We start from the raw sequence: 13,663 nt of genomic DNA, 5'->3' as shown, positions 1-13,663 counted from the left end.
ACGAACCTGCAGCCTGCAAAAAGGAGACCCCAAACACAGTAAGTTAAGCAAAATGAGAAGACGGTGAAACACACAGCAGATGAAGGAGGAAGGTAAAAACCCACCAGACCTAACAAATGAAGAGGAAATAGGCAGTCTACCTGAAAAAGAATTCAGAATAATGATAGTAAAGATGATCCAAAATCTTGGAAATAGAATGGAGAAAATACAAGAAAGGTTTAACAAGGAGCTAGAAGAACTAAAGAGCAAACAAACAGTGATGAACAACACAATAAATGAAATTAGAAATTCTCTAGAAGGGATCAGTAGCAGAATAACTGAGGCAGAAGAACGGATAAGTGACCTGGAAGATAAAATAGTGGAAATAACTACTGCAGAGCAGAATAAAGAAAAAAGAATGAAAAGAATTGAGGACAGTCTCAGAGACCTCTGGGACAATATTAAATGCACCAACATTCGAATTATAGGGGTCCCAGAAGACGAAGAGAAAAAGAAAGGGACTGAGAAAATATTTGAAGAGATTATAGTTGAAAACTTCCCTAATATGGGAAAGGAAATAGTTAAGTCCAGGAAGCACAGAGACTCCCATACAGGATAAATCCAAGGAGAAACAAGCAAAGACACATATTAATCAAACTATAAAAAATTAAATATACAGAAAAAATGTTAAAAGCAGCAAGGGAAAAACAACAAATAACATACAAGGGAATCCCCATAAGGTTAACAGCTGATCTTTCAGCAGAAATTCTGCAAGCCAGAAGGGAGTGGCAGGACATATTTAAAGTGATGAAGGGGAAAAACCTACAACCAAGATTACTCTACCCAGCAAGGATCTCATTCAGATTTGACAGAGAAATTAAAACCTTTACAGACAAGCAAAAGCTAAGAGAATTTGGCACCACCAAACCAGCTTTACAACAAATGCTAAAGGAACTTCTCTAGGCAGGAAACACAAGAGAAGGAAAAGACCTACAATAAGAAACCCAAAACAATTAAGAAAATGGAAATAGGAACATACATATCGATAATTACCTCAAATGTAAATGGATTAAATGCTCCCACCAAAAGACACAGACTGGCTGAATGGATACAAAAACAAGACCCGTATATATGCTGTCTACAAGAGACCCACTTCAGACCTAGGGACACATACAGACTGAAAGTGAGGGGATGGAAAAAGATATTCCATGCAAATGGAAATCAAAAGAAAGCTGGAGTAGCAATTCTCATATCAGACAAAACAGACTTTAAAATAAAGACTATTATAAGAGACAAAGAAGGACACTATATAATGATCAAGGGATGGATTCAAGAAGAAGATATAACAATTGTAAATATTTATGCACCCAACATAGGAGCACCTCAATACATAAGGCAAACACTAACAGCCATAAACGGGGAAATCGACAGCAACACAATCATGGTAGGGGACTTTAACACCCCACTTTCACCAATGGACAGATCATCCAAAATGAAAATAAATAAGGAAACACAAGCTTTAAATGATACATTAAACAAGATGGACTTAATTGATATTTATAGGACATCCCACCCAAAAACAACAGAATACACATTTTTCTCAAGTGCTCATGGAACATTCTCCAGGATAGATCATATCGTGGGTCACAAATCAAGCCCTGGTAAATTTAAGAAAATTGAAATCGTATCAAGTATCTTTTCCAACCACAACGCTATGAGACTAGATATCAATTACAGGTAAAGATCTGTAAAAAATACAAACACATGGACGCTACACAATACACTACTTAATAACGAAGTGATCACTGAAGAAATCAAAGGGGAAATCAAAAAATACCTAGAAACAAATGACAATGGAGACACGACAACCCAAAACCTATGGGATGCAGCAAAAGCAGTGCTAAGAGGGAAGTTTATAGCAATACAAGCCTACCTCAAGAAACAGGAAACATCTCAAATAAACAACCTAAACTTGCACCTAAAGCAATTAGAGAAAGAAGAACAAAAAAAAACCCCAAAGTTAGCAGAAGGAAAGAAATCATAAAGATCAGATCAGAAATAAATGAAAAAGCAATGAAGGAAACAATAGCAAAGATCAATAAAACTAAAAGCTGGTTCTTTGAGAAGATAAACAAAATTGATAAACCATTAGCCAGACTCATCAAGAGAAAAAGGGAGAAGACTCAAATCAATAGAATTAGAAATGAAAAAGGAGAAGTAACCACTGACACTGCAGAAATACAAAAGATCATGAGAGATTACTACAAGCAACTCTATGCCAATAAAATGGACAACCTGGAAGAAATGGACAAATTCTTAGAAATGCACAACCTGCCGAGACTGAACCAGGAAGAAATAGAAAATATGAACAGACCAATCACAAGCACTGAAATTGAAACTGTGATTAAAAATCATCCAACAAACAAAAGCCCAGGACCAGACGGCTTCACAGGCGAATTCTATCAAACATTTAGAGAGCTAACACCTATCCTTCTCAAACTCTTCCAAAATATTGCAGAGGGAGGAACACTCCCAAACTCATTCTACGAGGCCACCATCACCCTGATACCAGAAACAGACAAAGATGTCACAAAGAAAGAAAACTACGGGCCAATATCACTGATGAACATAGATGCAAAAATCCTCAACAAAATACTAGCAAACAGAATCCAACAGCACATTAAAAGGATCATACACCATGGTCAAGTAGGGTTTATCCCAGGAATGTAAGGATTCTTCAGTATATGCAAATCAATCAATGTGATACACCGTATTAACAAATTGACGGAGAAAAACCATATGATCATCTCAATAAATGCAGAGAAAGCTTTCGACAAAATTCAACACCCATTTATGATAAAAACCCTCCAGAAAGTAAGCATAGAGGGAACTTACGTCAAAATAATAAAGGCCATATATGACAAACCCTCAGCCAACATCGTTCTCAATGGTGAAAAAGTGAAACCATTTCCACTAAGATCAGGAACAAGACAAGGTTGCCCACTCTCACCACTATTATTCAACATAGTTTTCGAAGTTTTAGGCACGGCGATCAGAGAAGAAAAAGAAATAAAAGGAATCCAAAACAGAAAAGAAGATGACATGATACTATACACAGAGAATCCTAAAGATGCTACCAGAAAACTACTAGAGCTGATCAATGAATTTGGTAAAGTAGCAGGATACAAAATTAATGCACAGAAACCTCTTGCATTCCTATACACTAATGATGAAAAATCTGAAAGTGAAATTAAGAAAACACTCTCATTTACCATTGCAACAAAAAGAAAAAAATATCTAGGAATAAATCTACCTAAGGAGACAAAAGACCTGTATGCAGAAAATTATAAGACACTGATGAAAGAAATTAAAGATGATACAAAAAGATGGAGAGATATACCATGTTCTTGGATTGGAAGAATCAACATTGTGAAAATGACTATACTACCCAAAGCAATCTACAGATTCAGTGCAATCCCTATCAAACTACCACTGGCATTTTCACAGAACTAGAACAAAAAATTTCACAATTTGTATGGAAACACAAAAGACCCCGAATAGCCAAAGCAATCTTGAGAAAGAAAAACGGAGCTGGAGGAATCAGGCTCCTGGACTTCAGACTATACTACAAAGCTACAGTAATCAAGACAGTACGGTACTGGCACAAAAACAGAAGTATAGATCAATGGAACAGGATAGAAAGCTCAGAGATAAACCCACGCACATATGGTCGCCTTATCTTTGATAAAGGTGGCAAGAATATACAGTGGAGAAAAGACAGCCTCTTCAATAAGTGGTGCTGGGAAAAATGGACACCTACATGTTAAAGAATGAAATTAGAATACTCCCTAACCCCATACACAAAAATAAACTCAAAATGGATTAAAGACCTAAATGTAAGGCCAGACACCATCAAACTCTTAGAGGAACACATAGGCAGAACACTCTATGACATAAATCACAGCAAGATCCTTTTTGACCCACCTCCTAGAGAAATGGAAATAAAAACAAAAATAAACAAATGGGACCTAATGAAACTTAAAAGCTTTTGCACAACAAAGGAAACCATAAACAAGACGAAAAGACAACCCTCAGAATGGGAGAAAATATTTGCAAATGAAGCAACTGACAAAGGATTAGTCTCCAAAATTTACAAGCAGCTCTTGCAGCTCAATGTCAAAAAACAAACAACCCAATCCAAAAATGGGCAGAAGACCTAAATAGACATTTCTCCAAAGAAGATATACAGATTGCCAACAAACACATGAAAGAATGCTCAACATCATTAATCATTAGAGAAATGCAAATCAAAACTACAACGAGATATTATCTCACACCGGTCAGAATGGCCATCATCAAAAAATCTACAAACAATAAATGCTGGAGAGGGTGTGGAGAAAAGGGAACCCTCTTGCATTGTTGGTGGGAATGTAAATTGATACAGCCACTATGGAGAACAGTATGGAGGTTCCTTAAAAAACTAAAAATAGAACTACCATACAACCCAGCAATCCCACTACTGGGCATATACCCTGAGAAAACTATAATTCAAGAAGAGTCATGTACCAAAATGTTCATTGCAGCTCTATTTACAATAGCCAGGACATGGAAGCAACCTAAGTGTCCATCAACAGACGAATGGATAAAGAAGATGTGGCACATATATAAATGGAATATTACTCAGCCATAAAAAGAAATGAAATTGAGTTATTTGTAGTGAGGTGGTGGACCTAGAGTCTGTCATACAGAGCGAGGTAAGTCAGAAAGATAAAAACAAATACTGTCTGCTAACACATATACATGGAATCTAAAAAACAAAAAAAAAAAATGGTCATAAAGAAACTAGGGGCAAGACGGGAATAAAGACGCAGACCTACTAGAGAACGGACTTGAGGATACGGGGAGGGGGAAGGGTAAGATGGGACAAAGTGAGAGAGTGGCATGGACATATATACACTACCAAATGTAACATAGGTAGCTAGTGGGAAGCAGCCGCATAGCACAGGGAGATCAGCTCGGTGCTTTGTGACCACCTAGAGGGGTGGGATACAGAGGGTGGGAGGGAGGGAGATACAAGAGGGAAGAGAGATGGGGATATATGTATATGTATAACTGATTCACTCAGTTATAAAGCAGAAACTAACACACCATTGTAAAGCAGTTATACTCCAATAAAGATGTTAAAAAAAAAAGTTTAAAAACAAAATCCTTACAAAGAAACAAACAACAACAACAACAAAATAACGCATCACTAGTTTTCCATCTCAGTAATAGCTGCAAAGTAAAAGCCATCAAGACCATCGGAGGCCATTCCCCGTTTGAATTCCATCTCAATTCTAACCCTGTAACCCTCTTAGCTACAGCAACTCTAAAAGCAAATGAGAGAAAAAGAGAACAATTTTCTTTCTAAACCAAAGCACACAAAAACGTTCTTCATGCAGAGGTCTTGACTCAACTTGAAGCGCAGTTATAATCATGTGGTTTTCACGTTAATGCACTACATCAAGCAAAGGAAGAGGAATGATGTGTTCTTAATGTGTCTAGTGTAACTTTAAATAAAGCCTTTAACTCCACGAAGGGGAAGATGATTATTGTTTCAAATGGTCATATTCACTTCCTTCCCTACTCTCAAAATAGAAGTCCTTAAGTATGCAGAAATGGAACAGGGCAAGAGCTTTAAAAGGGACTGGGGACAACTCTGTATCGCACCTTGATGACAGCTCCAAAAGCTCCTTTGCCGAGAAGCTGTAATTCTTCAAACTCAATGAAGTAGCGGGAAAACTGTCTCTGTGTCTCACTGAAGAACGCAGCACTGGGTAGCTGGTTGCTAGGAATAACAGTCTCCACATAATCTTGTCCTCCAGAATCTGAGATAAAACAAAAGGTAAGAGGCGACTGAGGCTTTAAAAACAGAGGAAGAGCTGCAACATCCAACGACAATGCAAGCACGGGAGGAAAGGGCCCCAACCAAGGAGTTTTAAAAAGTACCTCTTACCTGGCAGACCCTTTAATTCTTTCCTCACCTTGTCCTCCTTAAAGTAGGTAGAAATATACAGTTAGCCCAAGTTTACAGGTAGGGGTAACTGAGAGTAAAGAAATGACCGAACGACAGAGCCAGAAGCCAAACCCAGGTCTCTTGATCATCCCAGTCTCTGTCGAGGCTCCTGCATCTGCTACTTGAGTAACAGCAGGGAAATCTAGTTCCAAGGCAGTAATAAGGGTGGCATGATGAGAAGGGTTACCCCACACTAAGAGGCTCCACCACCAGACACTCCATCAGAAGAGGCGGGAAAAACCAGGATGGCAAAACACCTCCACGTAGACAGGACACACTGAATGAATGGATTTATGTATAGCTCAGCATAAAACAGATAAAGTAAATGATCCATGCAGTCCTTTCCAGTCTTAGGTTTATGTATACCTTCAAAATAATTTATGTTAAATAGGCTATCAGAAAAGAGCGGTAACAGACTCACCTTCGGGACTTTGCTCCAGTAAAGGTATTTTTGGCTGAGGATTTATAAAGTTGTGTTTTAACAACTGCTGAGGACTCCATCTTTCCTTGTCATCTAAGCAGACACACCTCAGTGAGAGGAAAAAAGAAATCTCAGTGACGCACAAAATAAATGCTAAACTAATTAATCCAAGGCTTTTAACTATGGGTTTATTTTTAAAAGATACACAGTAGAGAATTCATGTTACTATGGGCCAAAATGTGCTCATAAGTGAATTTAATTTAATAAACATTCTTGCAGGATTTACATGCTGAGCACCCGGCTGCATATAAGTGGGGGAATTAAAAAAAAAAAAGTACAGGGCTTCCCTGGTGGCGCAGTGGTTAAGAATCCGCCTGCCAATGCAGGGGACACGTGTTCGAGCCCTGGTCTGGGAAGATCCCACATGCCTCGGAGTAATGAAGCCCGTGTGCCACAACTACTGAGCCTGTGCTCTAGAGCCCGCGAGCCACAGCTACTGAAGCCTGTGCGCCTAGAGCCTGTGCTCTGCAACAAAAGAAGCCATCGCAATAAGAAGCCTGCACACCACAACGAAGAGTAGCCCCCCTGTTCACTGCAACTAGAGAAAGCCCACGTGCAGCAACGAAGACACAACAACACAGCCAAAAATAAATAAAATAAATTTATTAAAAAAAAAAAAAGTACAGTCTCTAGAGGCAAGCAGACTCATGCTCATGGAACAATATTTTTAAAAGTCTAGGATAAGATAGCACAAGTAGGTCATGAATTTTCACTCCCACTAACAGCTTAATGAATTGCCATGCTAAGCTAAGCGTTTCTGGGGAACAGTCATAAATAAAAGTCCCCAAAGGAAAAGCAAATCAGATAGCTGATGCAGGGCTGGGGCCCAATACGATAAACTTTAGATGAAGCCTGTTCATCACAGTTTGAAGTACATTGGTAACAATTAAGAACAACCTTTTAAAAGCCCCACATTTTATCACCTAGTTTCTTTTAATTATCATTCCTTGAGCCTACTAACGTTCTGTTTAATCTTCTAACAAACAATTTGTTTAATGAATGAAAACAAGCCATACCTTTAACCCAGTGTTTTTCAAAGTGGGGTCGCGGACCAGCAGCATCAGTTATCACCTGAGAATTTGTTAGAAATACAAATTCTCCACCCCAGTCCTAGTAAATCAGCAACTCTGGGGGTTTTTGCAGTAATCTGTGCTTTAACAAGCTCTCCAGGTGGTTTCAATACACAAGAAAGTCTGAGAATCACTGTTCTAACTAATCTAATAAGCTGGTTGGCTTTCATAACAATGACCCAAGTAGCACCTGACCCTAATTATAAAAAGGTATTTAAAACAATCAACCATCACTGTGAATTATGGACAAATCTACACCTATAAATTGGTGACAGCAACTATCATAAAGGGTAACATTTAATTTTTTCATGTCACAGCACTAAAAAGTAAAGCACTCCTAATTTCATACTTGGAGAGAGCAAGACTGCAATAAAAGCATTTGTATAAGATACTGTATTTTCCCCTAAATTGAAAATTAATTTTTATTTATTTATTTTAACATCTTTATTGGAGTATAATTGCTTTACAGTGGTGTGTTAGTTTCTGCTTTATAACAAAGTGAATCAGCTATACATATACATATATCCCCATATCTCCTCCCTCTTGCGTCTCCCTCCCACCCTCCCTATCACACCCCTCTAGGTGGTCACAAACCACCGAGCTGATCTCCCTGTGCTATGCCTTTTTGGCTTTTAATGGAGGCTTCACTACAAAGGCATGATTGATTAACTCACTGGCCACTGGTGATCATTCAATCTCCAGCCCCTCCCCTCTCCACAGAGGCTGGGGGTGGGACTGACAGTTCCAAACCCCTAAATCATGTGGTTGGTTCTCTTGGCTACCAGCCCCACCCTTAGGTACTTTCCAAAAGCCACCTCATTAACATAACAAGAGACAACTTTGCTGTTATCCCCATTTTTCAGAGGAGGAAACTCAGGGTAGGGAGTTTAACTCACTCGCCAGAAGGGATAAAGGTGGGATATGAACCCAGCTGTCTGGCTCCGAGTCTGGGCTCTTTTCCATCACAGAGACTGATGTGAAACAAACCTTTCTCCAAAGGATGTTCACCAATAAGTAAAAATATAACTACAAATGAAATGCTGCTATACTTGTCTGGGAATGATTTTTTTTTCCTTTGTTAACTGGGGCTGGACAGCAAAGGTAGTAAAACAATACTGTACAGCTGCTTCTAAACCAAGCACAGCCTATCAAACCACTCTATGAAGAGAGAAATATACGAATCAATCTAAAGGCAACCATATTATTAACAGAATAAAAAATAGTGCTGATCTCAAGTTCAAAACTGACAGAGCGGGCTTCCCTGGTGGCACAGTGGTTAAGAATCCGCCTGCCAATGCAGGGGACACAGGTTCAAGCCCTGGTCCAGGAAGGTCCCACATGCCGTGGAGCAACTAAGCCCATGTGGCACAACTACTGAGCCTGCGCTCTAGAGCATGTGCGCCACAACAAGAGAAGCCACCGCAATGAGAAGCCTGCGCACCGCAATGAAGAGTAGCCCCCACTCGCCGCAACCAGAGAAAAGCCCGTGCGCAGCAACAAAGACCCAACGCAGCCAAAAATAAATGAATAAATAAATAAAATAATAAAATAAATAAATTTTAAAAAAAACCTGACAGCACAGAGCTATTCTCTAAGAGGAAAACTAGGAAAGTTCTACCTACTGAGTCCTTCCTTTTACTGTTAAATGTGAAAAGATAGGTTCTACTTAAAGTTTGCTGTGTTGTTTGCGAAAATACATAATGCTATTGCTAACCTTTACTAAGTTATTCTTGACCAATGAGGAAGGGCAGAAAGCTAAAGGTGACATTTTGAAGAATGAAATCAGGGAATTCCCTGGCAGTCCACTGGTTAGGACTCCACACTTCTACTGCTGAGGGCCTGGGTTCAATCCCTGGTTGGGGAACTAAGATCCCACAAGCCAGGGGTCCCCAACCCCCGGTACCCGTCCGTGGCCTGTTAGGAACTGGGCCGCACAGCAGTAGGTGAACAGACGGCGAGCAAGCGAAGCTTCATCTTCATTTACAGCCGCTCCCTACTGCTCACATTAATGCCCCTGAAGCTGTTTTCTAAATGGGGGGCCTTGTCTTTGACCCCTTAGGAACCAGCAGCAAAGGTGGACAGAGGGGTATTCCGTTTGGAATACCTGGGGCATTTCTCCTCCTAGCAATCCCTACTGACTTCCTAGGGTATAACAGGCAGTCTCCAAAAAGTAGTTTGAAAATCTATTATTAAGAGCCCAGGTGAATTTAGAAGAATGTAGGAGTTATGGGAATGATAAATATAAGTGAGAAAACAGAACATATGTGGGTGGGAAAGGATTGGGAGAACAAAGAATTAACTCTAATCCTGTTCTTCACTTTTCAGCTTATACACATGACTTAGATGCTTAGCACATTCAAGCACAACCAAAAGTATAGGAGTAAAGTGCAAGTAGAGAGAAATCTCAATGATACTCACTTCTTTAGAAAATCTTGAAAGTCAGCTGGTAAGTCACTAGGGATGGTCACAGGGTACTCTTCACACTCTTGTCCTTGGCTGAGGGAGAGCAGCAGAAGGCCAAGACGCCAAACATCCCCTTTCTTCCCCGTTTTATAAGGTAGGGCACTGTCACTAAAACGAACCCGGGTTTGCTCAAACACGTCCTCCTTGCAAATGTCTGCTAGGCGCTTAGAAATGCTGTAGTCCGTAATCTTGATGGTGCCCTCTGCGTCCACTAAGACATTCGATGCACTCAGAACTTTGTGCACCACGGAATTGCTGTGCAAATAATCAAGGCCTGACAAGAGCTGAGTCGCGTACCTGCGGAGCTGATGCCCGGGGATGGGGCCCGAGTGGCTTAGGTGGGCCAAGAGGGAGACCCCATTAGTGTGCTCCACTAAAATGTCCACCACAATGGAATCGTCTTGCTCTTTGAGATTCATTGCAAAGTAGCGTACTATGTTCGGATGGCTCAGTTTTACCAGTGAGTTGAATTCCGTTTCTGCCCCTTGAATCTGGTGTGGAAAAAACCAGTAAGATGATAACTGGGTTGGTAGGCATTAACTAGTGTTTCACTTTAAAAGTGAAATATTTAATAGAAGATGCACTTTCAAAGGAGAGGAGAAGGAATATGCCCTGAACTGAGTCCTCTCCTAAACCACATGGTCAACCTACAAGTTCATAAAGATGGACAAGTTTCAAAAGCAACTTCTTTTGCAATAGGGCCACCAGAAAAAAGAAACATTAATTTAAAAATAAGTTTTCCTGATTACAAAGATTCACTGTCAAAATTTTAATAAGTACTAAGACAAAAGAAAAACCCCACAATTTATCTTTATGGCCACTACCCAAAGACAACTGTTAAGATTGCAGTGTCTTTACTTCCAGTTTTTTTTTTTTTGTAATAAATACACATACATTTCCAAACACAATGCTTTACCTACTGTTTTATAACCTTTGTTTATTATGTAACACTGCAATATGCAATATTAAATGTTCTCCTTAAGCTCAGTATTATAAAGAACTATAAAATTCTCCAGTCCCTGAAAATTCAGTTGTGAAGCAGTATTTCAAAAAACCGAGAAAATGCAAATGATTGCAAATAGCACAGTTATGAAGTACTCTTTAATCCCAGTTGGAGAGACAGCTATTAATGGAATAATAAGGGTTGAGAAAGGAGGTTGAGAAGCAGCTGCAAAAGTTTTGACCGTGTTGTGAAAGTTCTGAAAGAGGCAGCAGGGGCTGAGAAAACTTATGGTCTTCCACCATCCCCTCTGGTTAAACAGATCTCATAGCATTTTGGGTCATCTTTGGCGGCCAATCAAATGCCGAGCTATTTTGTTTTGTCGTCGCCTTAAGCTCGAGATTAGTCCTTTTGCTCAGTGAGCCATCTTGGATGCCTACCTGCTTTTTGCACTTATCAATCTTCTCTTTTTCTTGACTGGTAAGGAATGGACCCATTTTTTTCTGCCATTGAAGAACCCACTCATACAACAAGACAAAGCTGCCAGTGGCTGTTTCCAAAGCATTGTAAACTAATTTTCCAAGCTGCTCATCACTGCCTGCACATTGAAAGAAAATATAATTAAATCTCACTGGTACATTTTCTGTGGGCATAAAAAGAAAAAAGAGGGAATAGACAATCATTCATTCAACAATGGATACCATGTACTAACTATGAAAAATGTGATTTCATGTAATACATGCTCTTTTGTAACCAATTTTTGGTATTTAACAATATACTCTGAACTCTAAAATATTAAATTTTACAAAGGGACAAGATTCGACAGTGAGGTCATAGTATCGGACTAATGTTTTCTTCTACTGGCCGTTATTCACACTGTTACTTTCATAACCAGTCCACCTCTGATGACCGTGCCTACTGGTGTGGTAGAGTAACCCTCACACAGCTAAATACCAACTAACGTAATGGAAGGAGTTTGGAACTAGGAACACTCCCTCAATGCAGATTAGTGTACACAGTGAGAACAGGTTTTAGTAACTTGGAAATTTGAATACCTCAATGATTTTCTAAACACAAAATGTGAATATGCTCAGTAAATACAAACTGGCCAATGGCTTCAAGGGAAGGAACCAGTCGTGACAGTTTACATTTGAAGCGCATGAGAGAGACACATTCATTTAGTGGTAGGCATATGGTTTCGACCTATACCTGAGAGAGCTAAATTTTTGTAACACCAAAATTTTTCTTACAAAAATCTAAATTTTTCTTAAAGACTATAATAGAAAATCCCCAAAAAATTGGAAGTGGAGAAAAATATCACCCACAATATCACCATTTTGTTTCATTTCTCTTCTAGCTCCCTCTACCCGTTTTTTTTCCTAATTTACCAAATCGTAGCATATATAACAGGGTTTCTCACCCTTGACACTATTGACATTTGGGACCAGATAATCCTTTGTTGAAGGGGGCTGTCTTGTGTACTGTAAGATGTTCAGCAGTATCCCTGGCCTCTATTCACAAGATGCCAGTAGCACCCCTTACCCTAGTCTTAATCATCAAAAATATCTCTAGATGTCACCTAATGTCCCCTAGGGAACAAAATCGCCCCAATTGAGAACCACTGATATTCTTTTCTTCTTCTCGTATTCTTTTTCTCTTACTATACAAATAATATTGATAGTTCTCCATGATGCTACATTATCTTCATAATGAAAAGTGAAGTAACCTGTATACATAAGACAAAGTGGTCTTGGCAAAAATACTTCGGAGAAATGTGGCTGAACTAACTCATCTAGAGAAGCAGTTTCACTTCATAGAAATGCTGACCATTTAAGAGATTTTATTTTAAATGATCTGTTATGCTAGTCATAACTCCTGACATTCTTAGCCAAGGGGGGAAAAAAGAAACCCTAATGTTTGAAAATGTGTCAATCAAAGGAAGCAACCTGTGGAATGTTGGATCTATGCAGCACACGCTGGAGACACATGATAGTAAACGTTTATGGGACAGAATGTGATGTGATTTACATAAAGCCTAATTAAATTCATGAATTATATGGCACAATGTCTTGCAATATTTATCTCCCCAACTGGGACTAAGTGGGTATTTCATAATTGCTGTTTGGGTTTTTATTTTGTATTACAGTTCTATCATTGCCACCCTCCTTTTGTCACTTTTGTGTGATGGGGATAATAAAAGGGACAAAAGAACACACTGCAGTGAGGCTGAAGGAAAATGTTACCAAAAGAGCTCAGATTGATACTCTACTATGTGCTAACAATGATCATTTATACAAAAGCCTCTATAATGCTTTAATATATAAGGAATAATATCTAGGGAAGTTCTTGATTCCCTCTAGTTCCAACAGCTTTAAAGCAAATGTTAATTCATTGATCTTTTACAAAAACATTTCTTAGAAAATTAGGACATATTTTAAAAACTGGACCTGTCATGAGAAAACAAAATAAATAATTTACTTGGTGGTTTTATAAAAAAAAGTTCAGGCTGCAAATGTGTCTCCTGATGAGGGTATTAAGTAAGGTGAATCTGTCTAATGAGTACCAGTGAGACTAGGAGACAAAGGTAAGGTAATGAGCAGTTGGATTAATTTGCCTTCCTGATTTCCCCAGATTATTAGTAAAAGTAGTGAGTTTTATGTTGTCAATTCATGAGT

General features: G+C 39.0%; 1 protein-coding gene across 3 annotated transcripts in view; it reads right to left on the bottom strand.

The window, feature by feature from the left end:
* The window catches only part of EIF2AK4 (eukaryotic translation initiation factor 2 alpha kinase 4), a 108,250-nt gene that overhangs the window by 56,594 nt on the left and 37,993 nt on the right, over nucleotides 1-13,663 (bottom strand). For all 3 annotated transcript variants that reach the window (XR_011074671.1, XM_068549146.1, XM_068549155.1), the window contains 4 exons: nucleotides 11,429-11,586; nucleotides 10,004-10,539; nucleotides 6,456-6,562; nucleotides 5,689-5,846 (listed from right to left, as the gene is read on the bottom strand). Coding sequence is in view for 2 of the 3 variants with exons in the window: in XM_068549146.1 (XP_068405247.1) it covers nucleotides 5,689-5,846; nucleotides 6,456-6,562; nucleotides 10,004-10,539; nucleotides 11,429-11,586 (959 nt within the window). In the remaining variant the exon portion in view is untranslated. The remainder of the gene's footprint in view (nucleotides 1-5,688; nucleotides 5,847-6,455; nucleotides 6,563-10,003; nucleotides 10,540-11,428; nucleotides 11,587-13,663) is intronic.

This window comes from Eschrichtius robustus, chromosome 1, assembly GCF_028021215.1.
Source record: "Eschrichtius robustus isolate mEscRob2 chromosome 1, mEscRob2.pri, whole genome shotgun sequence".
Classification (NCBI taxonomy): domain Eukaryota; kingdom Metazoa; phylum Chordata; class Mammalia; order Artiodactyla; family Eschrichtiidae; genus Eschrichtius; species Eschrichtius robustus.
The sequence above is the reverse complement of the archived record's forward strand: the minus strand, read 5'-3'. Positions and strand labels throughout refer to the sequence as shown.